The 26,301-nt window shown below is 42.8% G+C and overlaps 1 protein-coding gene across 3 annotated transcripts; it reads right to left on the minus strand.

The window, feature by feature from the left end:
• Positions 1–14,741: 14,741 nt before the first annotated feature.
• mylk4a (myosin light chain kinase family, member 4a) lies at positions 14,742–24,746 on the minus strand. 3 transcript variants are annotated; one of them, XM_041949265.1, is made up of 15 exons: positions 23,941–24,746; positions 21,482–21,619; positions 20,985–21,081; positions 20,258–20,699; positions 19,760–20,094; positions 18,889–18,994; positions 18,350–18,443; positions 17,920–18,029; positions 17,546–17,687; positions 17,377–17,447; positions 17,155–17,283; positions 16,920–17,072; positions 16,751–16,829; positions 16,425–16,479; positions 14,742–16,239 (listed from the first exon to the last, which is right to left on the minus strand). In XM_041949265.1, the coding sequence occupies exons 1-14, from the start codon at positions 24,466–24,468 to the stop codon at positions 16,426–16,428; spliced, it is 2,478 nt and encodes an 825-aa protein (XP_041805199.1). In that variant the 5' UTR covers positions 24,469–24,746; the 3' UTR covers positions 14,742–16,239; position 16,425. The 3 variants fall into 3 exon arrangements, with proteins under 3 accessions (XP_041805199.1, XP_041805201.1, XP_041805200.1); XM_041949267.1 differs by lacking the exon at positions 21,482–21,619 and having other exon boundaries at positions 19,760–20,091; XM_041949266.1 differs by lacking the exon at positions 21,482–21,619.
• Between the last annotated feature and the right edge of the window lie 1,555 nt (positions 24,747–26,301).

The following is a 26,301-nucleotide window of genomic DNA, read 5'->3' on the forward strand; positions in this document are numbered from 1 at the left end:
GCGTATTAACCTGTATACTGATTTTATTGGCCACTTGTCGGCCACAAGGTTTTGAGTTGATCTGGGAAATGTGTTGGGAGACAGTTGGCTATCTACAACCCGGATTATGTTCAAACGCAACATTTCTTTGGGCAAATGAAACGCTGCTGTTCACTGGAGTTGTAGGGAGGTGGTCATTTTGGTTAAGGTTAGGGAGAGATCCTCGTCATCGCTAACTTTGTCTGCTGTTTGGTGCTGAGCAGGGAGTAAAGAGTGGGGGTTTTTACAGCACAATGAGAGCAATGAGAGTGAACCAAAACAGCAAAGTTACTGGCTGTAAAACCAAAACAAATGAGCAGAAAGACCTTGAAACTGCCTGTAGAGCTGATGGGAACTGCAGGGTCGTGCTGGGTTGGTCGTCTTTGTATCCGTCACTGCGAGCGACCCTTTTCACATTAAAGCAATCACGTGATCCGTCATCGTTAATATGAAAATATTGATTACAGTCGCTCGCAGGTGTAAAAATTCGAACGAATTGCGGTGCTGTTGCGCTGAAATGTGCACAGGTCGAAGGTCTACACGAGCAGTTGCAACCACGATGGTGGTCAGGACAGCGATGGAGGTGGATGGAGCTGTACACGTGGCACCTCATGTCACAGCCAGTAATCCTCCAGAGTGACAAGCAGCGTTGGCAGGGCGAGCTCTCCACGCTCGGATTCCACAGCTCCTGTCATCACCTCCACCTTGTTTAGTCTAAGTGTCACTGTCTATCAGATCACCGTAACACTGAAATATTCTTCCTTTTTCCCCCGAGGACAAAAGAAGGAGGCAGTGCTGTGAAAATCAGATCCAGATCCGAGAAATAAGAGAGAAGCTTATAGGAACATTAGAGATTTTTTTCGCATTTCCTAAAACAAGATGCTTTCTTTTAAGTTTGTCCCATTTGTCGGAGTATTAACGAATAAACCAATACTGGACTTTCATCTCCATGCAGGCCAACACTCATCCTGGGCTGTCTAGAGGATTTTGTCTTCACAGTTGTTTGGTGACACACAGTGAATTAAGACTCGCAGGTGTTCGTTTTCTCAACTGCTCCTGGCTTGGGTTTAAAGCTTCATTTCATCAGTTAGGTCGCCATCCAGGATCCAGTGCATCCTCAGCTGGCGATCACGCTGTGCATGCTCTTATCAGTCCTGCTGGCCGAAGCGATCGGTTCAGTGACAGTTCAACATGCCCAAGTGTTCCACAGCTTTGTGAAAAATTGCAAGCATGCACAAAACGTGACAGATCCATGAGTTCACTCTGAAATGTAACACACTGCTTAAAGTAGCTTCAGTGATTTATAGCACTCACTCAGCATTCAACTGTTCGCCTTTATTTCCATTTCCAACTGGTTTGCATTGTTGTTTTACACCTTGTGTGGTGATTCATATGGCGACTTTAAATGTTGTTATTTCCTTTGCAAATGATGGTCAAAATTACTCAAGCTGTACATATAGAGAAGCGGTCATCATGGCAGCCGACAGCGAGTCCATTAATTTCACTCTGAGCCGTGGGTGCCCCCTGACAGCGGCTCACTACGGCCCTGAAACAGCGCTGCTCTGGCATGTTTCAAACCAGCTCTGCTCCCCTGAAGAATTACCTTTCCCCATGTAGTGCTGAAGCAAACACGTGTGTATTCGAATCATTAGAACAGTGTAATAATTACATGGTAAGGTATAGTATAGCAAAACAGTTCTCTAACCTTTCTGTAGTGTCTCTCATCGCTCCATGTTGTCTTAAGGTTTTTCTATATTTTCTGATCCATTCATATTTCATTAAAACCCATCAATAGCATGAATTCTACCACAGACATGTAATATCTAGCTGGATACGTTACTGCTACCTTTAGCAAATTTTCCCTATGAATGCAATAAATGCTGCAGCTTTTATTGTGCACACATTTTCTCCAGACGAGGATGAACTTGTTGACTTTGAGCGGAGCTGAAGCACAGAGCTGCTGACTGGGGCTGCAGGTAACTGAACAGCTGCCTCAGGGTGTGTGGTTCGGGCTTCAGGCTGAGTGATGACCCCTCCGGAATGGGCCGCGGCCTCTCGCGGCCCTTTTATCAAACTCCCCAAGTTATTAACACCTACTTATGAGATGTCATGCAGGCGCCACCCTCTGGCAGGAGACCTCATCTGCACTTCATATGACAACATTTTCAGCCTTTCATTTACTTGTCTCAGATGATTCCTGCTTCTTCAGTCCTGGATAGTAAAAGAATGGGTGTGTAAATATTGAATATAAACAGATGCGGCTCCAAACCATCACCTCCGACACACACACACACGCACACACAGAGAGAGACCACCATCCTCTGTCTCCACACTTTCTCACACTCTTTCTTGCCCCACCATGTTTAGAGCCATGGCTTCGGACTAATTGAATAAGCAGCGACCCTGTGGACCGCCTCTCTGAGGGATTAGGATATGATCTCAAAAGAGCGCTCCTCTGAGGGCAAACACAGCCAATTTAGAACCATTTCATGCTCTGCGCTCCAGCACACGAGAGGCCGGCATGAAGGCCACACACACACTCACACACACGCGCACGCACCAGAGAAAAGTAATTCATGGGCTCTCAAATCAAGCATGCTTTAAATTCTGGTCTTTCTCTTATGAAACACAGCTGGTTTTCTTCCTTTTTTTTTTATCTCCCCCATGCCTCTGTAAATATTGCAGAGACCATTAATTATCAAAAATTACCTTGGCATGCAAAACACCTGAACTACACATGTTCACATTTGAGCAATTAATTTCTAATTTTCTAAATCTCAAAAGTGATATTTTTGGATTTTGAAAAAATAATCACCAGTAAAAAAAAAAAAAAAAAAAAAAGTTTATTGTATGTTAATGCTCAGGCTAATGATTTAGTTCAAATTCCAGTATACTATATATATATTTATATATTTATTTATTTGGAGTCACCTAGCAGTAACCCCTCTAATGCTTTCAACCTTCTGGCTCGATGCCCAGGCTTTGTTTCATCACATTAATTGTCTGAATCCTGTTTTTAATGATGCTTGCTTCCATTAGGTTTATTAAAGTCCCCTCTATGAATTGTTTCTTGTAATTGAAAAAAGTGAAAGGATCTTATTTACAGATAAGAATCCCTGGAGCTGGAGGGGGGAAAAAGCTGCAGTCTTCGAACACTGCAGAGTGATTTTTTGCAGCCTTTTCTTCCTTGCTGTTTTTCCGTCAGACGTCCTGGTTCATATTCCCAGATTATAATTTAGAAAATCCCCTTTTTCATCATAATCGTGACAAAATGTAGCCCTTATCATTGAAACCACAGCTGTATTTAAATAATGCAATAATGCTTTCATGTCTACTTTATCAATGATGCAGTTACAGTGAAAAAAGTCCCATAATCCTCTGGTCTTTGAGCCTTTTCACCTTGCCCACATCAACTTTTCACTCCCTTTCTTAAATATGAAATTCATAAGCATTCACATCACCTTAAACACCATTTCTGGGGGCTCTAGGGTTCAGAGGAAGCAAGTCAAACAGTGTGTGTTTTATTACATGCCTCAGTAATCCAGGAAAGGGGAAGCACATGTCCTGTTGAAATACGATCGAATTCAGATTATCTGTGGATATTTTGCCCTGCTTTAACCTCTCACATAAAATGAATCATATAAAAGTCTGTCCTAATTCAGCAGACGTTATTTGTTATGTGGAGAGAGTCTTCTTCTTCTTCTTCTTCTTCTTCTTCTTAGAGCAGCCAGTGCAGTAGTTTATGTCTGCCTCTCTTTTTCCAGCTGCCTATTAGGATTGTGGCTTCCCCTGTGGCGGTGTATTTCTCCCCCCTGGCAGAAAGAGAAGCATGCCATTAGTTCACCAGACCTGCCATTGCTGTCAAAATACGAGTGGGGAGTAGATCTATTAGATACCTATATTTCCTGTTAGAACAGCCTCAATCTCTGCCTTCCCCCTTGGCACATTAAATAGAGAGACAAAACCCAGATGACTGGTTCTGAATCTATGAAAACATGGACTAAGTACACTGCTTTGGATGTGGATTCTAAAGGAAAATAATGAAAAAGCCACTGGTGGAAAAAAATTGTTTCTCAAAGGACAATTCAATTGAGAAGACACAGTTTGCTGTCATAGCCAGCTATTATACCAACTGTGGATTTCTTTTTTTTTCTTTTCTTTTCTACTTTTCCTGTTGATTTGATTTGTTTCATACCGTGTTTGGAGAACTTTTATCAAAGTTTGCAGGAATAAAACTTTGACGTTTGTCTTTACAAACAAAGTAAATCATTTTGTTCCATGACAGTGCTGGTTGCAAATCCTCTGTGTGATTTCACCTCATCTGTCTTTATCATGAGGGTCAAAAACAGTTGGAAGCCATCTATGGTATTTAGCACTGGGTTTCAGTTCAACAATGAAGCGAGCCTGATTCCTTAAGTAGCAGAGGGAACGGTGCAAGAAAGATTTGTAATAAAAGCCCGCTCAGGTAAATCACTTTTCAACCTGTCATCACCCGCAAGGGTAATATTATTGGAAACAGGCGGTGTGTATAACATGTGGATATTGGCTACTCGTTTCACGGTCCCTTAAGACTTGGGCACCAGTGAATTCCACACTTCTTTATGAATTATCTTTAAACCGAGATTTGGCAGACATTTTAATGTCTTTTTTTCCACTTCCAATTATTTAGTTCACCATTTTAAACTTTAAATTGCAACTTACACCATCTGTGAGTTGTGTATTGTCAGCAGCACAGGAAGTATTCAGATACTGTAAAAACACATAAAAATGTTACTTAAGTAACAGTAAAAGTACTGAATGCAGAAAATTTGCCCCTGTGAGTTATATAGTATTAACAACTGTTTGATTATAGTCACTGATGCATTAATTTGCAAGCATTGTACTGTTATTTCATACACAGTTTTATATACTGTGTAAAATTGGCCTAGTTTTGGGTCAATATAGCACTTTAGCCTCTTTTATTATCATTATTATTACTGTTTGGTTTTATAGACATAGTAAGATTTGGTTATTTTGACCGGGATGCATATCAACAGAGCATATGAAGTTTGACCTTAAAACTGCAATGTATTGTTGCACACACCGATACACCCCTCAAAACTGTAAAAGATACACATTAAAAATCATATATCTAATAGTGACATGTACAAAGTACAAAATTATAACAGTTGTCAACCACATTTTAGTTTGTGTAAATAACCCAACAGTAATATAAGAAAAAATAAGAGAAACACTCGGTCAAAACAACCCATTGTCTTAGGTGGTTTTCTACCCGTTTGTACTATGTTATTGCATTGGTGCCATGTTGACCCAAAGTGTGTCAATATTGATTTTTAGGGTGTATGACAATGTATTCTAATTTGTGACATGTTTATTATGTAAAATCTGCAAAGTACTCAAAACTCTCAAATAAATAAAGTGGAAACTATAATGTTTTCCTCTCTAGTAAAGTACCTCAAATTTGTACTTAAGTACAGTACTGGAGTATATGTTTGGTTACACATCTCCACTGCAGGAAGTTTGATAGGTGAAACAATTAAATAATGAACTAATTCTATTGCCAAAATATCTTAAATTAAACGGACCATAACTGGTTTTGTTTCATATGATAGTGAAATCTCATTAATTGCCGTCTGGTGAAAAAGTCAAGTTTGTGCTGTGAGTTTGTGCTTCTAATTGGGCAGTTATTTGACTACCACCTCTGTCTGGCTAGAGCCTTATCCACTGAGCAGAGTCTCAGGGCGGTCCACTGTTTGTGTGAGCTCTGAATCTGCAGGCTTTACAGGCTTTCCTCTTCCCCAGGCAGGGCGGAGAGGCTGCTGACTCCACATTCTCATCCCTCTATCCCTCTTCCTCCATCTCTCCATCCCCCAGTGTCCTGTTTACTCTCTGCAGCTCTGCGGCCGTGCCACCTCGGAGACACTCCAGACCACCAAGGTCCTGGCGGCTGCCTCGGATTGGCCGGTGACGGCCCTCACCATGGGAACAACGGGGAGAGGTGCTGGAGTGGGTGGGGGAGTGGTGCTGACGGTGGCTTAGCGGTGGGGATTTTTTTATGCTGTGGACCAGGCAGGAGGGTGAAGGTATGATTACATGTGGCCAGGCCTTGACATTCAAAATATATAGGGATGCTGTTATATTGTGTGGCCAGGTGACCTCTTATGAGGCTCCTCCACAAAAAGCCATGAAAACATTAGAAAAAGAAATGCTATTTTACTGTGACAAAACTTAAGATGCCGCACCTCTCAGTTACACAGGCACCCAATAAGAACAATTTCTTCTTGCACATTTGACCGTTACATTTTGTCTCAGCTCTGGCTGGCAGGAGGTTTTCATACCATCCTACTTAAATTTCCTCTGCAGCCATGAATGTAATGGGAGATGTTATTTTTGACACTCTGAGAACACGGGAGGGAGGTCACGTTGGCCTAATAACGTCCTGGGATTCTTTCCAGAGCTTTGGTCGCCCTCTGCTGGGGAACAGCCTGCACTGTTCTCCTTCTCCCACTCAGCAATAATGTGGCGTGTTTGCACAGAACTGCCTCAAAAGCAACCGCAGCAAGCTCCATCATGACATGTATGCTTTCATGGGTGGTCCCCTTTGCATTGTTGAACTCGGTGACAGCAAGCCTTGTGAATGCAAATGAGAGCGCCGGTCCAGCTTTGAGTAGTAGAGGAGTTCTGCTCGGGTCAGTCTGTCAGCGACCCATCAAAGCAAACAGCGCTGGCAAAGCAGTGCATGCAGCTATTGAAGGGTTTACTCAAAACGCTCACTGGCAGGACATTGTATTCTCTATGAGAAGGCTGCCATTGTGGAATGACGAGGGAGTAAAGGGGATATTGGTTTCTGTTCTGGAAGCTTTGTATATGAGGTGTTCAAGGGCTACTTTCTGGGGGCAGACATCCAGACGGGGAGAAAGAGAGAAACTGCTGGAGAAAGAGAGGCCGGGAGGGGAAGAGAAAGGGGGGATACAGGTGTTTGTGCGTTAGCCTCAACGTGGAGCCACTCTGCACTAATTTTCTGCTGAGTTTTTGGAAAGTGGGTTCCTGCTCCGAGGCAATCAGCGGTGTGTTTTCCCCATGCTGATGTGTGCTGATGTGAGCTCTGCAGGTTGTGATGGCCTCTCCCTTTCAGACAGAAGGAAGGGGGGGTCTGCTGAGACAGCACATAAAGGGGAGGGGTGAGGCTTCCGAAGCTCTGTGATCGAGCAAATTAAAAAAATCTTGCTTGTGTTTGTGTAGTTGTAGTATGCAAGACTCCTACCCAACTTAGAGCTGTCTAAGCGGGTCTGTATTAAAACGGATTTCTCAACTATTTTCTGCTAAGATTCCTCTATTCCCTGATGAGCAATCCTCACTTGCGTCCAAAAAATAAGTTTTCCATACCAAGATAAGGAAGCACAAAACAAAAAAAAACAAGTTTCTAAAAAAAAAAAAAAAAATCCTTTTGCCTTTCAGCAGAAAAAACATGAGCAACAGCTTTCAAGTCTTCAAAAACTTGCCCAAACTGAAACAAAACCTGGAACACTGGAGTCAGAGCCCACAATTCCCCCTTTTCCCTCAAAGTGTTTGTGTAGGGTCTTCAAGATTTTGACAGCCACAGGATATGTGTGGGCCATTGTTAGTCACTCTGAGTGCTACCTCAGTGGTACAACTTCCTCCTCTTCCACCAACCTCCATGCCCACACACACACACACACACACACGCACACACACGACTACATGCACGCATCAATCACGACTATGCATGTTTCTGTTGTAAGCATTGGATTTATTTTGAAAGGACTGAAACGTTATTTCTAACTTTTGTTTGTAACATTTGTCTTTGAAATTTGAGGTGTAATTAGCTATTCTGTGGCATCGCAGTGTTTGTATGTATGTTTTTGCATTTACATTTATCGCATGACTCAAAAGTAACTGAAATTAAATCGGACACGTCTAAAGTAAAGGGAATGAGGACATTACGTAATGAGCCCATGTCAAAAGATCGCTTTTTGAAAGGAAAATAGCTTAAAAGTCAGATCCTTACCTTCAATTTGATTTAGCCAGTGAATAAATATAACTTCAAAAATGACTAAACTATGATTGATAATGCCATGTTTAAAAAAATGCATGAGAAATATTATTAATATTACCAAGTGGAATAGATGTACTGTATGAAACGTAACCTTTTTATAATTACATTAATTACACGATTAATAATAAAAACAACTCTACATTTATGAATATGTTTGTAAAATTTTTTGCTAAATAATATTACAGTTAAAATCACATATTCCAATAGGAGCAAGAAAAATCTTTGCTGTTGCTATAACACTGTAATAATGTCATACCAAAGAAGTGTACATGTGGAAATATATATATCAAACAGACATTAACCCTGTGTATAACAGTGTAAAATGCAGCTTTTTAGTTAATAGTATATTAAGGATATTGGACCACTCCTCGGGTTTGTAGAGATGACTATATATTAATAACTTTCTGTGGCTTTAACTTAAAATATAACACTGTAGCTGTTGTCAGAAACATCCACCTGATAGTATTTCCCAACTGCAATAAATCCCCGGCCTCTACCAGTAAGAGCATGAACATCATCCAAAAAGCCCCTGAATAGACACAGACACAGTAAATCTTTTTCGCTTGCGCTGCCTGCCACACAACACATAAAATGTCTCCCTCAAAATGGGCTCTTTGTGTGGTCAAGTGAATATGGCCTGAAGAAAGAACCGCAGCACTGTGACTCTTTTCCTGTTTCCCCTGTCTAAAAGCAGACTGGACAGAAATGAAGGCAGCTTTAAAAAAAAAAAAAAAAAAACACCAAACCAGCAAAGCATTTTTAGCTTAAATATGGTCAGATATCAGTGATTCCCCTCAAGCTTTACCAAACCCCCCCATGATCAAAACCCCACACTTTTTGATGTTGCTGGACAATAACACAAATGAGGTTATCTGGCTCCTGTGGTTGGATCATGTTTCTCGAAATATGCAGCGTTGCAAAAGTTGTCCTCATTTTTTTCCACTTTGTGCTTTTCACGTTTCAACTGTCACGACAGAAATTCAATCATTAAGTCTTATGCACATCACCTCAGTCCGGCTCTCGTCTCTCATTTTCAGGGTTGTGTCATCCGTCGAACCCTCATCTCCCGTCCCTAATCGTGGGAAACATTTCACACTACAATAGCAGCAGCCGTACGGGTTGCCATTTGGGTGCTTCGTGCTGTGTTTTTCTTGGCCATCGGAGTTGTTTTTTGGAGTCGAACACAGAACGAGCTGAGGGTCTTTTCCCCTCAGTCCGGTCGAGGCTCAGCTCATCGATCACTGTGCACTGGGAGGGAGGACAGATGCTGTGGGTGGGATGGGAGAACACAACCCAGAGATGTACAATACGGATATGTGTGAAGATTCTGTATGTCTGTGCCGTAACGTATGAACGTAATGTGAGCAGTGTGTGTGGGGGCGAGTGTGAGTTTGTGGGAGTAAATAAAGGGGATCCGATAAAACATGACAGGGGTATGTTGTGGGCAGGATAAGTAGATGTTTGCATGGGTACGGGGTCACAGAGGATTTCATTTGTTTGGCTGGAAAGGTCTGAAGTGATAAAACATGCACACAAGCAGCATGTTCATACACCCACGCCTGCACACAAGCTTGTATTAACACACTAACCTCAGACACAGAGAACATGCTCCTTCAGTCTGTTTGAACAAGACGCTTGGCTCCATTTAGTTCCTTCAGCAAAGGCTCCTCAGCAAGAGCTAAAGAGCTAAAGCATAAAAGAGCAAAGCACGTACACACACAGAGGCCTGATGGATTACGGCTCTCCCGGCCACAGAGCCCTCTCAGCAGGGCTGGCAGACTGAACAGAGACCCCGTGCAGGCCGAGGGGTGAGCCAGAGGGACGAGTAAATACAAAGCTGATGGAAAGGGCCCCATTGTGGGACCGCCTGACCAGCAGTAGGGCCCGACCTGGAGGTGAAATGGAGCCAAGCAGATGACCCAACCGCAGGGAACCTCCAAGATCATTAAAGGCTTCAGCGTGGCCATTTGATCAGTGTTGGAACCACCGACTGAAAACACAGAACACAGCAAGCTGCTGTGTTTCCCCCTCGTCTGGAAATCAATCTGCGTGTGGGTGGGAGATGGCTGTTTTCATTTCAAAAGTCATGTTGTACTGTTCCTGAAAAGAAATGGAAGAAAAGTGCGGAACACATACTGACTGATCACATAATTGCTGATCTACTTCAAGCTCCCAAGACTAATTAGACGTTGTATAATAAACTTTGTAATAATACACTTTATTTATACAGCACAATTCAGGCATAAAATCCAACAAAAAGTGTGCATAAATTATAGAACATCGTGAGACATCATCCCTCATAAGAGTGATATCCAGGTTCAAAACTGCAATAACAAATTTTTTTGGCTGCTTGTGGGTTAGGGAAAACATGCCGTAAACACAGCGGTGACATAATTTTACCTTTTATGATGATATATGGTGAGCTTGTTAGCAGTTTCCCATTTGCACGTCCAGCAGATCTGGATCAACATTAGCACTGATTGGAGTTGCGTTTGTGCCCACTTGATAGATGTAAGTCCAGTATTTACTCTGTGTTTGCTCTGTTTTTGGTCTCTACCACCTTCTAAAAGGGAATATCTGGCTCTAAAGCTGCTAAATGCTCCACAATGTTTACCGGCCAGTCGCTTGCTTCACCTGTTGGTCATCTGGTGCTGAGCAGTGCAGCGGCTAACATTAGCTAATATTAGCTAATGTTAGCTAATGTTAATATTAGCTAATGTTAGCTAATATTAGCCACCATAAGCTACTGGTCATACCAGACCAACTGGCACTGCAGCAGGAACACCTCTGAGTGTATTGAATCGAGCAAGGGTGCGTTTCATTGCATATGAGATTTGAACTTTTCATTCGTGAGATGAGAATTAGTTTTTCTTTTAACAGTTAAAAAGTATTTAATTTGTTGTCATTAAGAGGAAAAGGGATCCTCTGTAAGAACTGGACATTAACTGTGATATCCAAGTTTAAGATGAGTACTTTGGAGGAAAACCATAAAGAGATAATTGGACGTCATGTTCTTATTGTAGGCCAAACGCGGCCGTGTTAAAAACAGATCACTCACCCAGCATGTTCCCACCACTGGACGTGACGACACGTGTACTGCCATTAACTGAACATAAACGTGGTCTGTTTCCCCCACCCCTTGCAAATCAGAACCACCTGCCCCCGGGCCCTGAGAACTGGCTGGTCCTCTCTCCGGACCTCCTTGGAGAAAGAGAGAGCGCCTCTTGTTTGGACAAACGTCAGGGCCAGCTCCGGGGCTCTTACATGAAACGAGGAGTGGAGCGGGGGAATCTTGCCCTTCACATAGCCTCCTACAACCCCGGGCCCCGTCTCCTCCCTTCTGAGCAGGCCCAATATTTTTTAATTACGTACAGGAAACTCCTGTTACAAAGGACACCTTCTTAGTCAATCTGCAGGGAGGCTGTGAGGAGTTCTGGGGTCACCCTCCTCTTTTTTTCTCGGTCCTTTCTCACTAAGTGCGTGTGGGCGGTCGGTGTATCGACTAACAAACTGGAGAGCATGCCACCCAGAGATTCAGGTCACTGCTGACAGCCTACCTGCCCTGAGCCAAGATGGCACCTGGTCTTTGAGTGCAACCCCTTCTTAACACAAACACCAACACCAAAACTGTACAACCAGCATCCTCACCTCTCACCAGCCTCACTCCAGACCAAACAAACCAACTTCAGCCCCAAATCCTCTCACTTTCACATATACTGTACTATAAAACGTGTCAATATTAATGACATTTTATACAGCGGGACAAAGAGGTAGACAGTCAGTAAGCCTTTTTTTTCACCCTCAGCTTCTTAGCTCTGGTGGTCTCTAACTGACAGGAACTCAGGCACTATTTGTTATCTTTAGGCCCAATAAGTCCATCTGGTTTTGGTTTGGCTCTTCGAGATCGCCCCTGGAGATGTGGATGGAGGGGACTTAGGGGTGAGGCGGGGTGGTGGAGGGGCTTTTTTTCTCCTCTTAAATTGAATTTCTCACCATTCCAACCTGGGCCTCGGACCAGGGATAGGGTGAGAGCTTGCGTTCGGCTTCCAACCCTCAGGCTCCCGAAAAGCTATCTAAAAAAGTAATGGGGGGGGGATACTTGGAAGAAATCAGTATCACCTGTTTTGCCAAACGGCTTGCATGTTCGGGATAATGGCTATTAACTGACTCAGACTGTGTTTGTAATAGAGGAATGTATGAACTCTCTCTGAACCGTTCCTGACATGAAACCTTTTGTCTCTTATGAAATGATGTGTGAAAATAAACAAACAGTAGACTAAACAAAGCTGTCAGTCCTTGATAGGAGATCGGGTCGGAAAGTATTCGAAATTCATGTTCGGGGTGTCATAGTTCAATGTTGTAAAAATGTTTATTTTTAATGCATGTACGCCGTGAGAAATGCAAAGAAAAAAAGGCTAACCTTTTTAGCAAAGGTCCTTGCAGTGTTGACGGTTATGCATGTACAGTAGCCAACGTAACGGTCATCCAGCTAGCTATAGCGCGCTACATCCATCTAGGCTGATGTAGCCCACCTGTGAACGCATGTCTGTGGGCCTGGATCTGCACTTTGTCACATATTTCCTGGTTCATGCAGTCTTTTCGTTTGTCTATGTCTACATTCACTTTTCACTTTGAGGTCTTTGGCTTTTTTCCTGCTTTGAATTGAACTGAAGGTATTTCAATGCAATCTTGTGCTATGCCTCTGTGTTATTTTTTCTTTTTCAGCAGGCTTTGATATCTGAAGATCTGCCAACCTATAATCATATAATGCTGTCACACGTGTAAGCTACAATAGTCAACAGGAAAATCTATCTGTCTGCAAGATATCTGCTTGCAAGCTAGCTGGCTGTCTAGCTTTCCACACAGATCTGTGTTTAGAATTAAAAAGAGACAAATTAAGCCTGTTTTTTTCCGATACAATCATGGAACATACAATTTATTATGCCATAAATACATTGTACTTCTTTGTTTTCTTTTTCATTTGGCTTTGATATCTGATGTTATGCAGCCTAAATATTCCTGAAGCGGTTTTCCATGTTTAGCTGCACATCTTTCACTTTCTAAGAAGAAATTCCACAAACGGAGCTCCAGCTCAAGTTGATTTCAGGTTTTTGTACGGACGGTTGTACAGTTTGCTTCTCTCTTCCATCTCTTTTGTCACTGTCCAGCGCGGGCTGCGTAAATCAAAATGGAATAAAAATGAAAATAACCCAAAATTATGAATTATTTTGTCAGCCCTTACAATTTTATGGCCATGACAGTCTCAAACTACTGGATGAAAAAGTGGTCAACTACTGGGTTTCTACGCTTTTTGGTGGTACAGTTTGTTTTTCTGGTATTTCTGTACAATTAAGTACATGTTTCCCATGGTACTCCCCCATAAAGTCTGCACTTATCCCTGACTAACCCTGTGGCTTCTGTAAAATAAGACATTACTGTCTTTTAAAGGGTAGAGCAGGCTGAAAGTCAAGGTACTTTGTGGAAATGTGTCTTGAAATGTATCCCCACAAACTCACATTGTTGTTTCCTCACTGTCATTCTTCTTAATGTTCTTTTCTGTATCTCAGGCCTTCCTGTGACCTCCACAAAAGCCGTCAATACCGACTTGTTTTCGCCAAAATATCTGACCCGAAGCCCCCGGCATCATCAACACCATCATCCTCCCGCACACTCGGTTTATTTTCTCAGGTGAACAAACTGTATTGAACACAGCAGCTCCCTCAGATGCTCTTTATTAAGCTCCTGGAATCAGCTGTAGCCTATTTCTGTCTTGTGTTGGAGTGTGTTTGTGTGTTTAAGGTTTAAATAGACCTGGGCCGAGATTGTAAAATTCTCACCAAAAATACTTCACTGTAGTGTCACAGTTAGAGAAAATGCTTTATGAAGACTAGCGAGAGGAATGTGGTTGATTTTAGACTTTAGGAGTTGAGCATTAGGAGACTGTTTTTGACTCATTTGTTATATAAAAAGTGTATATAGATGACAATGTAAAAAGGCTGCCTATTGACAAGCAGGTATGCTGTTCGTCAATGCGTGACATTTACTTCTGATCTACTATTTGAAAAAAAGAAAAAAGAACTTATTCATACTTAAAATTTCAAATATAATCTCAAGTGTGACGTTGCAAAGGGCCTTTCACTAAGACCTCTACAAATCTGGGCATTAGAGGGGCAAAGGTAGTAAAAATGTAAAGAAAAATGTCAGAATATTAAATCTTCCTCTACATGATACTGTAATTAAACCTTGATTGGAAGTTTAAGTGTGTTTATATGTTTTTTTTTTTTTTTACTTCTTACTTGAAAACCACTGATATTTACTGAACACTGGTTTATATTCTCTTATTTTCATTTTGCACTGTAAAAGGAATTAATCAGGAATATTCATTCAAATGTTTGTACTGTTTGCCATTAAACTGAACTTCAGGGTGCCCCAGCAGCTCACCTGGTAGAGTGTGAGCCCTACGCACCAGGCTTCCAGGCAACATGCAGGCATTTACTACATGTCTTCCCCCGATTTCCTGTCTTGACAAGCTGTTCTATCTAATAAAGGCCAAAAATAACATTAGAAAAACTTCAACTACAATGAAAGGAAACAAGCTCATTTAAGACACTTTTTGAGTTTAATGGATGTGTACACACTTCTCAAATACATGCTGAATTTGAAACTGTTAACACTCGGTGAGGACAACTTCTTTTACTAACACTCTGTGTTGAACAACAGTTAATGTAACATTCAGGAAGTCAAATTGAAGCCACATAAATGGAGGTCAAACAACATTTTATCAACGTAGGCAACATTAGGTAGGTCGTGTGTTACTTTCAGTCAGTGGACCTTCACAGAAGGCATTTCAGTGACAACACTGTTCGGTGGAAAAAGCATCTACGGTAGCATGAATACGCAGCTCGAGTGGCACTACAGTGGTATGACAGCTCAAGCAGAGAGTGAGTACGATTAAAAAAAAAAGTTTACAAAAGTTATTTCTCTGTGTATCAAGTTTAAGCTTTAATGTCTACTTCGCTAAAACACATAAACACATAGAGACATGCAGCTAAGAATGAAAATAATACACTAAGCTGATAAGACATGAACTGTGTTGGTGAAGTGTTTGCTATAAAATAAAGATTTATTTTAAAAAGACCTGGACAACACAGTATGATGAGAATCTGACCACACGAGCCCTTTCAATAGGACTACGGTAGTTTCACGTATAATCTACGTTTGAATAAATAACATTATAAAGTGCACATACTACAGCTCATGACACCAACCACACTAATATCATTCTGTCCATACGCACAACACACATCCAGCAGTGTTATCCCCTAACATATAATCTACAGCTTAGTATTTATATACAGCCCAAAAAAGTGATACTAGATAATATCTGTGAGTCAGCGGGAAGAAATGCAGCACAGATTATTACAGTCACGTCGCATGAATCATGCCGTAGCTTTCGAACGGAAGCAGTTGAGGTACATTTCTACAGGTCTTATCTATGAACAGAGATCGAAAGCAGCAGCGAACGGTTACAGCACACTGTGTTTGGTTAGAGACGTATGAGGGTGGCTCAACGAGAGGATATTTCAAAGTGAAGTGGGTGGTACAATGCGCACACTTTCGAGGCGAAGGTGCACACAGCCAAGCTTTTAGACGATATGTCTGATTATGACATTAGCACCTTTTTATAATGCCATGTACAGGAGGATGAAACACCTTGCAAAGTAATGCAATCCAATACAACGCTGCCACAAGCAGCCTGAACAGCTGAGGTGCCATTTCTGCATCACAGCTTCAACAATGACTGAACATTGGAGCATGTATGGCATCTTTTACTGGACTGATTAATGTGATAAGATGTTTTGCAGTTGTGAATGTACATGTATTGTACACGGTTCAAGAAAAAGTCCAATGCATGGTGGGACTATCCACTAATAAATTCCAATTAAACCAAACTGTGTATTTTTTGTATGTTGCTGACATTAGCGCAACACAGTGGATCACATGTCAGGAAAAGGTTCTTTTTTAAAAAGGTAGCCAGAATTTCGGGCCATGCCTCAGGTGCACCGACTCAAAATTAGGTGATTTGCATGGACAGGAGGGTTGGTCCAAGTGGCCACAGCTGGAGCCATAGCATCAGTGTAGCCCTAAAAGAAAAGGGACAGTGTAAAAGAGATGATTCGCTCTCAATACGCCTCAGCTACTGTTTCTCTGCAACGGGTGGTGAGTCTCTTGTTTCTGCTGCGCCCCCCCTGCACATAATTTGAGCCATGCTTCCCCCTTGTGGACGTTTTGAAAGCATTTGTGTGAGGGTTGAGTGAAGCAGACCAACCTCAGCTATCAGTCGTGGGCACGCACGATGATCGCCGTGATCTGCACATCGTTTTCTGTGAAATTGAGTAAAAAAAAAAAAAAAAAAGCAAATAAATTATTCATTCATTAGAGCAAATGTAAAGGACAATGACACATAATATAGGCTTTCTTGGTCGGCAAATATGATTTTGCATGTGTTGTTTTCTTCAACTTTGTCTTGAAAATATTAGGAATGTTAATATATGAGCTGCAAGAAACTTTCTTATCTTTTCTTCAATCACTAGAGCCATAATTAAGTAAGTTTAAGCAGTTTCTCAGTTTATGATCAATTGTAAAATATTCTACCTTTGTATGAAGGCGATGATGAAGGACTGGGTCGGATAGCCAAGGATGTCTCAAGGCCTCAGACGCCCCCATCCTCCAACTGATGGCAAACACGACACATAAATGTTACGCACATGTTAAAAACCACCACATGTTCACGTCAGCAAAGAGAAAGACGGTCAAACGGTACCTTTTATTGACGATGAGCATCCTGGAGATGAAGTCTTTGGCCTCTTCAGACGTATCTACAAACTCTTGCTCCTCAAAGTTCCACTTACAGGCCAAGATGTTATTCAGAGTCTCGTTGTCATCGTCACCGAGGAAGGGACAAAGACCGCTCAGACTGTCAGGAAGAGACAGACGCTTGTCAATGTTTTCTGTATGTGTTTGTGTGTGTGTGTGTGTGTGTGTATGCATTTACTTACAGCATGTAGGTGATGACGCCAAGGCTCCACATGTCCGTGTTGAACGACACAAAGTCGTAGTTGATGACTTCAGGAGCGAGAAACTCCGGAGTGCCAAAGTTCACACGCAGTTTCTCCCGTGGTTTGTATCTATGTTTAATATAATTAAAATTCATATCAATGATATTTCAGTTTTGTATGATCACAGCAGTCAGTAAAATCAAAGAAAACAGCGACACTTACATCCTCGCAAGACCGAAGTCGATGATTTTGACCTTATTCGTGACTCTGCTCACACACAGGATGTTTTCTGGCTGAAATTCAGAACAAAACGAAGCCATTTATTGATTAAACTTCGAGTGTGTGTTAAAACCTCTTTAATCAAACATGACAACACATATGAGTTGCTTACCTTCAAGTCCAGGTGTAGGATGTACATCTTGTGCATGTGCTGCAGGCCCTCGCAGATCTGCCTGATGAACACCACCGCGTCCAGCTCCATTAGGGTGTAGTTTTCATCAATGATCCTGTCAAACAGCTCCCCTCCACCAACACTGAGGTCAGACACAAACGCATAAAACAGCATCACTTAAACACCCCCAACCTACAGCATTTTTAAATCTCTAGCATTGTTCTATAGTAGCAATAATATCCACACTGTCTTTTAACAAACTCGATGAATAAATTCATCTAAATTCTACAGGGCATTACAGAAGTAAGTCTAAACGACTTGCTGTTTTGAAAGAAATAAACGTATGTGCTGAAAATATAAAAGAGGGGGCATACTATTCAAGTACAAGGATGATGTCATTCCTTGACTCGTAAGCTGCATAGAGCTGGATCAGGTTGGCATGGTCCAGATTATTCATGACCTGGATCTCATTCTTCACCAACTCCTACCGAAAACACAGGCGCCGACAGACAGATGCAGAAGTGGACCAAAAGACAAGCAAGCGCACACACACACACACACACACACAAACACACACGATGAGAGGTGTCAGCTGTTCTCTGCAATGAGACAATGCATCTTCTCTTCTAGGTCAAATGTTTCTCACCTAGGTGAGAAGTATTCCCTCTGCCTCTGTTCCAAGCGGCCTTGTATTGAACTAGCGAGTACTAAAAATTGCAGCCGAGCTCCTGCTTTTTATATCTCGTGGAGCGGCTCTCGCTGTAGAATCACAATAATAAATAACTGAACGTTAGGTGCTCCTACCTTTTCCTTCAGGCTCCTGGCTTTGATGACCTTCGCCGCCAAAGTGAGACCAGAGGAGTTCTCGACACATTTGTGTACCTGGCCAAAACGACCCCTTGAAGACAGAGAGAGAGAGAAAAAAAAAGATGTCCACAGGTACCTCACAGAACACAGAGACAGTGTTTTATGTTTCCATGACAAATCAAAAGCTGATCTTCCTTCAAACTGAGACGTTTTGCTGTGGGACAGTGTGTGTGCTTAATCTGTTATTTCATTAAATCTGAGCTGGGCTGTGTCTCCTCTTTGAAGACTTGGATTAACACTTAGCGATTAGCTACCAGCTGGCACCGGGGATACAGTTTCACATACCACTCAGTCCTGAAGTAAAAATAACTGCCGTGACTCTGAAGTTATGAACCAGGGGAGAGGGGGGGGGGGTTGTTACGCAATTAGGCTTCATGGGAATTGAGAACCTCTTTCTCACTGCCTTTCCTCTGAGATAGACCAACCGGTCGGCTTTCATTTTCTTTCACAGAGATTTTGAACAGGCCGCCGCTCACCCGCCCAGGACCTCCTGCCAGTTGATGGTGTAGAAGTTGATGATCTGGTTGGGCTTGGCTGAAACGATGCGGTGGTTGAAAGGAGCCGCTGGAGGAGGAGTGGTGTCTAAAGCAGGAGAAAAGATGGAATCTGTTTTGATAAGTTGTGAGGAATGTGAGAACACAGGAGCTGGAGCTGCAGGGAGGGTGCTCGGCTGCTATCATCAAGTTAGCACATTGTGTATTAAGATGCTATGATGGACATCGACTACGGGTGCAGTTGTTGTCTAAATATCACAGAGGAGTAACCAAGCTTTAGCACAACACATCTTGTGGTGCTAGAGTGCCTCAAGGGCTTCATCCTACTTTATACTGCTGCACTGTGCCACCATAGCATGCTCAGATCAACAATATATTTACTGGTTGCACTTTTTTTTTACATGTAGCACAAACAGTTTTTATACAGATCTCTTAGATCTAGATGTGTTTTCTTAAAGAATTGTGACCAAGATACACCTCAAGCTGGACATTTAACAGCTGAAAAATCAACTTGTCAGTGCTCTCTGGTGGACAAACTGTGACATTACAACACTGTTTCTGAGTTATTGTTTATCACTTGTGTGCTGCAATTTCCTCTTATTTATTAGCTGACGTATACATCAGTTGCAATAAGATAATATCAGCCGATTTATCAGCCTAGCTCTTGTATGAAATGATTTATAGAGCATTTTAATTCAAGCTACTATACGGAATTTAACACATTTAACCCACACACATATCATTTGTAATGATGAACTTATTCAGGCACTGTCTTACAGAGGACTTTTTTTTGGTAAAGTTATTCAAAATTTCAACTTCCTGCCACCATTAGTGCCAAGAGGTCCCGACTCACCAATAAAGTACCGCTCTGCTTCGTCTTCGTCCTCCTTTTCTGCATCGTCCTCTGCATCGTTGTCCCTCCTCTCGCTCTCCACCCTTTGTTTTAGGTTCAACTGGAATTCAACTCCATCCGCCCTGAAGACGGCCCAGCCCTCGGACTCAAGTCTCTGCTCGTCCTCCTCGTTGTTTTCTGCCTTCTCCTCTTCCTCCACCACCCGGCTCTTTGTGTGTTCCTCCACGACGAAGTGTTCCTCGGTCACAAAGGTCTTGGTACTCATGTTGCTGACCTCTGACATCTGGTCCTTCTCAGCCTCCGGAGGCGGGGAGGCATCTTTGTGGTCATCACTGCTAGAAAAGAAATGTTGTGGTGTTTGTTTTCTGTTTTGTTTCATTACAGCTTGTGCAGTTTGGTACATTTTAGAGATGTTGCTAAAGGCACAGTTCAACAATATATTAATTACTGGATTTATTTGTTGATTAATCATTGCAGCTCTTATTGGGATTAAACTACCTTTTAGCAGTTGGTTCCTTTTCTGGTGCAGCAGGGAACTCTGGGGCTTCAGATACTCCTTCATCAGTAGAAACAGCTTCCTTCTTTTCCTCTGGGACTGGGAGCTTTTCTTCCGCTTCCTTTTTCACTAAATCCTTCACATCGAGCTTAGCCTCCTCCTCTGTAACCGCTGCCTCCACCTCCTGCACCTTTTCCCCAACCCCCTCCTCACTAACCGCCTGAACAGCCTCATCTTTCTCAGGCACAGCCACTCGGGAATCTTCACGCAGGTAGTCCACCAAGTTGCAGGCAGGGGCGTCAGGCTGTTGATCTTTGGGGGGCACTCCAGCCTCCAGATCCAGATGTGCGGGGGTCAGCTCCTGACCTGATTTCTCTGCATTCTCCCTGTTGAGTTTCTGCACCTCTTCGAGAAGCAACACCTGCTTCTTCAGGGAGATATTTTCTACAAAACGTCCAAACACAATTTGGATTGAGTCTCTCACAACCTGTTAAATATTCACTATAGTTTTTCAGCATATAAACATCCACAAACATTAAACACGTTTGCTGTGACAGGGTTTCACTTTTTGATCTTGGTTTCTGTGTCACAGTATAAATGCTAGTGGCAGCTGTATAAGTGATAGAGTAAATTCATGTTTTTGATGCCTTGTTTTTTCACATATAGCTGCTTAAATAGAGTTTAAGCACTGACAGATGTAGTATGAGTACAGTATGTTGATATCAGCACCTGCTGCATCTGGCGGCTTCATCTTCTTTTGAGCTTTCAGACCTTTGGGGCTCAAACAGGGCTTGTCTGTCCCATCTTTACCTTTGTGGTCCTTGAACTGTGAAGTAGAAATAAAAAAAAAAATATGAACTACATTCTCAAAGACATTTCTCAGTAAAAATGTTATTGTATGGGAATATTGTGACATTTAAAATTTCTGTATGTTTTCTTCTTCACCAAAACTTTACATGTCTGTCTAAAATAAACAAATCAGCTCGGCTATGCTGGTACTGTTTACTGTCCCAAAGGTAAATTGGCACAGCTCTGGTATGGCTATGCAAAAATCTGACAAAATCAGCACAACAATATTAACAGTATGGAGGAAGCCGTTTAAACTAAAACATGAAAAACAAGACGCCACCCTGAAGCCAGAAATGCAAAGCACATACTTACATATTGTACATAAATAAAAAGACAAGTTCCTGTATACATACTGAGTGTATGCACAACAAACGTACAAAGTTTCCACATTTGCGAGAGGCGAGGAAATGCTTTGGTCCGTGGAGCTTTATCTTGTGAGAAGGCTGTTGAGAACTGGGCTCACATGCAGGAAATATCTCCTGAGTCCCTTTACTGGCTTTATTAGAGGTAGGTTTCTAGTAAAAAGATAAGACGGCAATGCTTAGTGGGGTTATATGAATGCACGTGGAACAGAGGAAAATAACATGTTAAGAATGGATGTCAAGAACAGAGACAATGGGTTGATGATGAAGTTAGGCAACATGTAAAACACACAGCACAACAAATGAATCAGATTAATAATTCAATGAAATGACAGATAAAATTATGAACAAAGGCAAAATATGAGCAACCCTTTTGCACGTCTCCATGCGCAGACTGGCTGGTCTAACGGCATGCCTTTTATTATTCATGGCAGAGGGATAGACAGCAGCAGGGCAGTGAATTTATAGCTTATCACTTGTCGCACTCGGGGATGGAATGCAATACCGACCCCGAGCGGAAAATATTACATGCGACTGCAGGCTGTTGTTCAGATTTCTCTGCTGAGGAAACTCACTAAGCACTCTGTGATCAGGTTAACATGGAAAAACCTGTCTTCAACCCGCGGGTGTCTCACATTTGTTCTCTGAACGCGGGGTGAGGTAAACATCGGAGGGGATATTTCGAGTGCAGTGTTTCCCCAGTGACAGAGGTGTTTTCTGGAGTTCGAAAAACTCTGATTGGGAGATTGGGGAGAGGCCATAGTAACAGGGGTTACATGTAAGATATCTCACACCTCTGGAGGTGGAGGAAGACGGAGCAATTGCCTGACAAGTGCTCTGATGACAACAGAAATCCCCTGAAATGTGAGTCACACAGGAGCCATCAGATTGGTATGTGGGCCTTCATTATCAAGATATATTATAGCCATAAAGTCATGATCCAAACATTTATTTAACTTGAATTCAGCAAGTTAATTTAACACAAATGTGAAGACAATATTGCACTGCTGTACACTGTGCGCTACAACGTAAGTACTGCTTCTGCGTCACGTGACGTCACAGCAGCTCAGGTGAGTTTGCTCTCTGCTTGTAGGTCACAGTGGAAAAGAAACATGAGTCTCACCTCTGCAGCTACGCCAGTGGTTGGAGTGTGGTGGTAAATTACTTCACGGTGTCTGAAAGAGCAGCTCATGCCTTTGATGCCAAACAGCACTCAGTGACCTTTATACAGGGTCACAGTCTGCCTAATGAGTGTATGATAAATACAAAAACACTCATGTTTCAGCATCACAAACTTCAGACATTAATACTGACAAACAAGTGCAAAGCACAGTGGAGCAACGGTAACCTCACTGAGATTATATTTACGTTAATGCACTTCTACTTTTCTGAACCTGCACCAGCAATTCCTGAAATCGCATGCCATGTTATATGGAGACATTTACTGGAACCTCTAAATCAAAGGCGCTGTGACAGCATTATCAGCAGGACTGCCAATAACATTTTATGAAGGGCTATTTCACACTCCAGGAAGTTAAGTAATTTGCAAAGAATCACGTGGCAGAGACTAGGCAGCACCCGCTGTTACCCACTTTACAACACTGGCAACTAGTGGCGTAAAAGACACCGTGTCCTAACTCGCACAGGCTTGAGTTGAGCTGACAAACAGATACAAGGCAGAGTTGTGTCTTGGGAAAGTGAGGCAGTGACAGAAGCAAGCTGCTTGAGAGAGGAGGGGAGGGAGACTGACTCATCACAATTTGTCGACACCTGACTCCTGGTGAGCTGAGGGGTTTAAAGCCCTTTTAGACCACAAACACTGCAGCCCCCGGTCCAAAAACAGCATTTCTAAACCGGGCCACTCACATTTCACCCCTGGCCTCACACCGGCTCTCTCGTGCCCTTCCTCGGGGAGCGGGGAGGGGGAGTCCCAGAGCGGGCCTCATGCCGAGGAACCCAAGTTGCAGTCAGCACGGATAGAGATCCAACAAATGTAAATGGGAGTTAAACTGGTGTTTCATTTCAGCTATGAGTGACATATTTATTGTTCGGTAGATTGCATAACGCTATAAAATTAGCATTCTCAATTATCAAATCCCAGACACTACCTATTACCCCAGCCCATTATACGAGGAATTTAAAACACAAGCCAAGTCACATTCGTAGGCAAGAGAAGTGCTGGAGTGGTCAGCTTTGCTGCTATGATCGTTTTCACATGTTCTGCCAAGGACAACAAGATCTTTGGGGCATCCATTAGAAATCAAGTCACCGTGGAAAATAAAGAGCATCTTCTACAACACTGACAAGGACAAGACAAGATGTCCGTATTGATGGATGGACTGCTTGGAATGTACACTATAGGTTGGCAATATACCAAACCCTTAATCCATATCAGCAGTAACAAAATTTGGATTATACTTCTCCAAAACCTACTGACTATTTTGGAGTTTCAGCGTGATGTTTCGTAGTCTCACCTTGTCGAGCCTCTTGTTTGTGTCTCCGGATGATTTCCTCTTCACGGCTTGCTTGCCTTTACTGTCTTTGGGTTTGCAGCCTTTCCGAGCCGCGGGGCCTTTGAACATCAGCTCCATAACCCTCGAAGTCTTCACCGTCTCCCCGATGAAGCTGATCACCTGCTGCATGCTGAGGACCAGTTTTTCCATGCCCTCGAGCTTCTGAGCCTGCTGCTCGGACCGCTGGTTCACCACCGACATTATGGTGCTCATCTCCTGACATATCTCCCTCACCTCTCGCCCCGTGACCTGCGTCTGGTTCATCATCCTGGGTGGGAGGTGGATCTCCTCCTTGTCAACCTTCAGATTCTCCATATCCTTTTCAATGCCGTCAATGTCCTGAGACATCCCATCAAGCCTGTTGAGGACCTTCTCTTGAATGTTGATGAGCTTGTCCATCTTGCTGCTCAGTGATTCAATCCGATTTTGGATGAGGTCAAAGCTTGCGCCGCTGCCATCTCCTACTGCGTGCGTTACCAAGGAACTCATGGCTTCCGGTGATATGCAAATCACGTTAAGACACCAATTTGAGACAAAAATCGGGCCAATAACGTCCGTGAAACAGACGGAAATACTTTTTCAAAAATCGTAGCCAGCTCTACCTCTCAGTGCTCCCCGTTGGTGTGCAAACTAATTAAGATACAGGAAACTGGAACAGTGAAACAGAAATGACTCAAAATCAAAAATCGCCAACCACCAGCAGCGCAGAGGAAGATTTTTAACCTCCAAAACCGAAAACTCAAGTCACTTCTCTTCACTTCTCTGTTCCTCTCACACTTTATCTGTAGTGCCTGCTTCTCTCCACACTAGAATGGAGTGAGCCGGTGTCCCTAAATGTAAATGGACAGCCAACGTCAGCAGGGGTCAAGTGTTTGGGGTGGGGGCTTGGCAGTGCTTGGAGCTATGAGACATTTGAGAGCCTTTAAGTGCTAAGCCCACCACCGTCACTCGCCTGCTAGGTGTCAAAACGGTCACTGTACACAGCACCTCTTCAGTGTGTGAGTGTGTCAGTGCCCAGTCATTCGTACAGTTTTTCCTACTCAAACGACAACGACATTAACTCGTAGCACGTCTGGTCCACATTCTTGAGGGGACTGCACAGGTGTCCAAAAAAGGAGAAGGTGCTCACAGGTGGGTTTATTTTTTTTTTTTACAGTAAAAGAAAAGTTTTTATTGTCATTTCAAAATACAAGTTGCATTGACAATGAAATGGTAATATTCCAGTGATATTCTTGGGAAAAGTGTGAAAGGACTACGCTCCTGGCTATGTGGCACTGCTGTCTGTGTACAATTGTGAATGAGAACCATGTTGCAATGCAATTTCCCTCTTTATCTCTTGAACGTCTGTAACTTGCACCCAGTGTCGCGGGAAAGAGGAAGCCTGTGGTTCCTGGCCAGAGGGACCTACAGTAAGACGTTCGGCCCTTCTGCTGAAAGAAGAGATGGTTGACAGGGATGATTTATACGATGCTTACCCACTGACCAAAACATCCACCGATTACCTCCCCCTTAGAGAGTAAGGGATCAATTTTAACTTAGCTCTTGTAATATGACCAGAATCCGTGTTCCCTGTAAATCAAAATAAGTATGATTTATCCCAACAACAGACGTGTTTATGTCAATTCCCAGGGTATAAACAGCTATTAAATCCCAAAGCAAACACTGACCTACACCAGGGTGTAAATGTTATAGTCAAAAGTATTTACATAACTTGATGCTACAATGCCCTTACAGTTGGTTATTCAAGCTGTGTCCTGACATCCTTGCCTTCACAAACTTTGAAAACTCATTTTGTCCCCATACATTCATGGATGACGGAGCTTAGGAGGAATCCAGCTTTGCTCAAGCCACCATGAAATACTTTTGACAACAGAGGCACAGAGTGCAAACTGAGCCACGGTCACCCCAGCCAAACTCGTGTCACTCCGGTGCCAAAATCTGGGCTCATGGGAAACCAAGGAGGGATGTGAACCTAGCAGATAAAGTGGAGTCAAGCGGGGGTAAAGTGATGGAAGGGAACGAGCTCACCTGTCAGACCACGCAAGTCACCACACCAGCTCGCATATTACTCTCTTTCACTTGCGCAAGATGGCTACAGCGGAAAGAACAAGTGACTCTGACGGGGTAGAAACAGATGGAGTGAAACCAACCATCAATCACTCAGGAAGACACAGACACTCCCACCTGTCCTTGCATTCCAACAGATGACAGACAGCGTAGGTCATTTGCAGCATGTTGTGTCAATTTGAGGGGAATGGACACTCAGCCTTCCAATGCAGCGGTGTGCATGGAACAGACTGAATGTTTTTCCACACAAGCAGC

This window comes from Chelmon rostratus, chromosome 12 (assembly GCF_017976325.1).
Source record: "Chelmon rostratus isolate fCheRos1 chromosome 12, fCheRos1.pri, whole genome shotgun sequence".
Classification (NCBI taxonomy): Eukaryota; Metazoa; Chordata; class Actinopteri; order Chaetodontiformes; family Chaetodontidae; genus Chelmon; species Chelmon rostratus.

Excerpts from the sequence above, each read along its gene's own strand:
- mylk4a (XM_041949265.1), bottom strand. The coding sequence starts at position 24,468 with ATGAGTTCCTTGGTAACGCACGCAGTAGGAGATGGCAGCGGCGCAAGC. Across the intron at positions 17,448-17,545 it reads TCCTACACCTGGACTTGAAG|CCAGAAAACATCCTGTGTGT; the intron begins GTAAGCAACTCA and ends TCTGAATTTCAG. Across the intron at positions 17,073-17,154 it reads GGCGTCATCACCTACATGCT|TCTGAGCGGTCTTTGTCCCT; the intron begins GTAAGTAAATGC and ends TCTTCCTGACAG.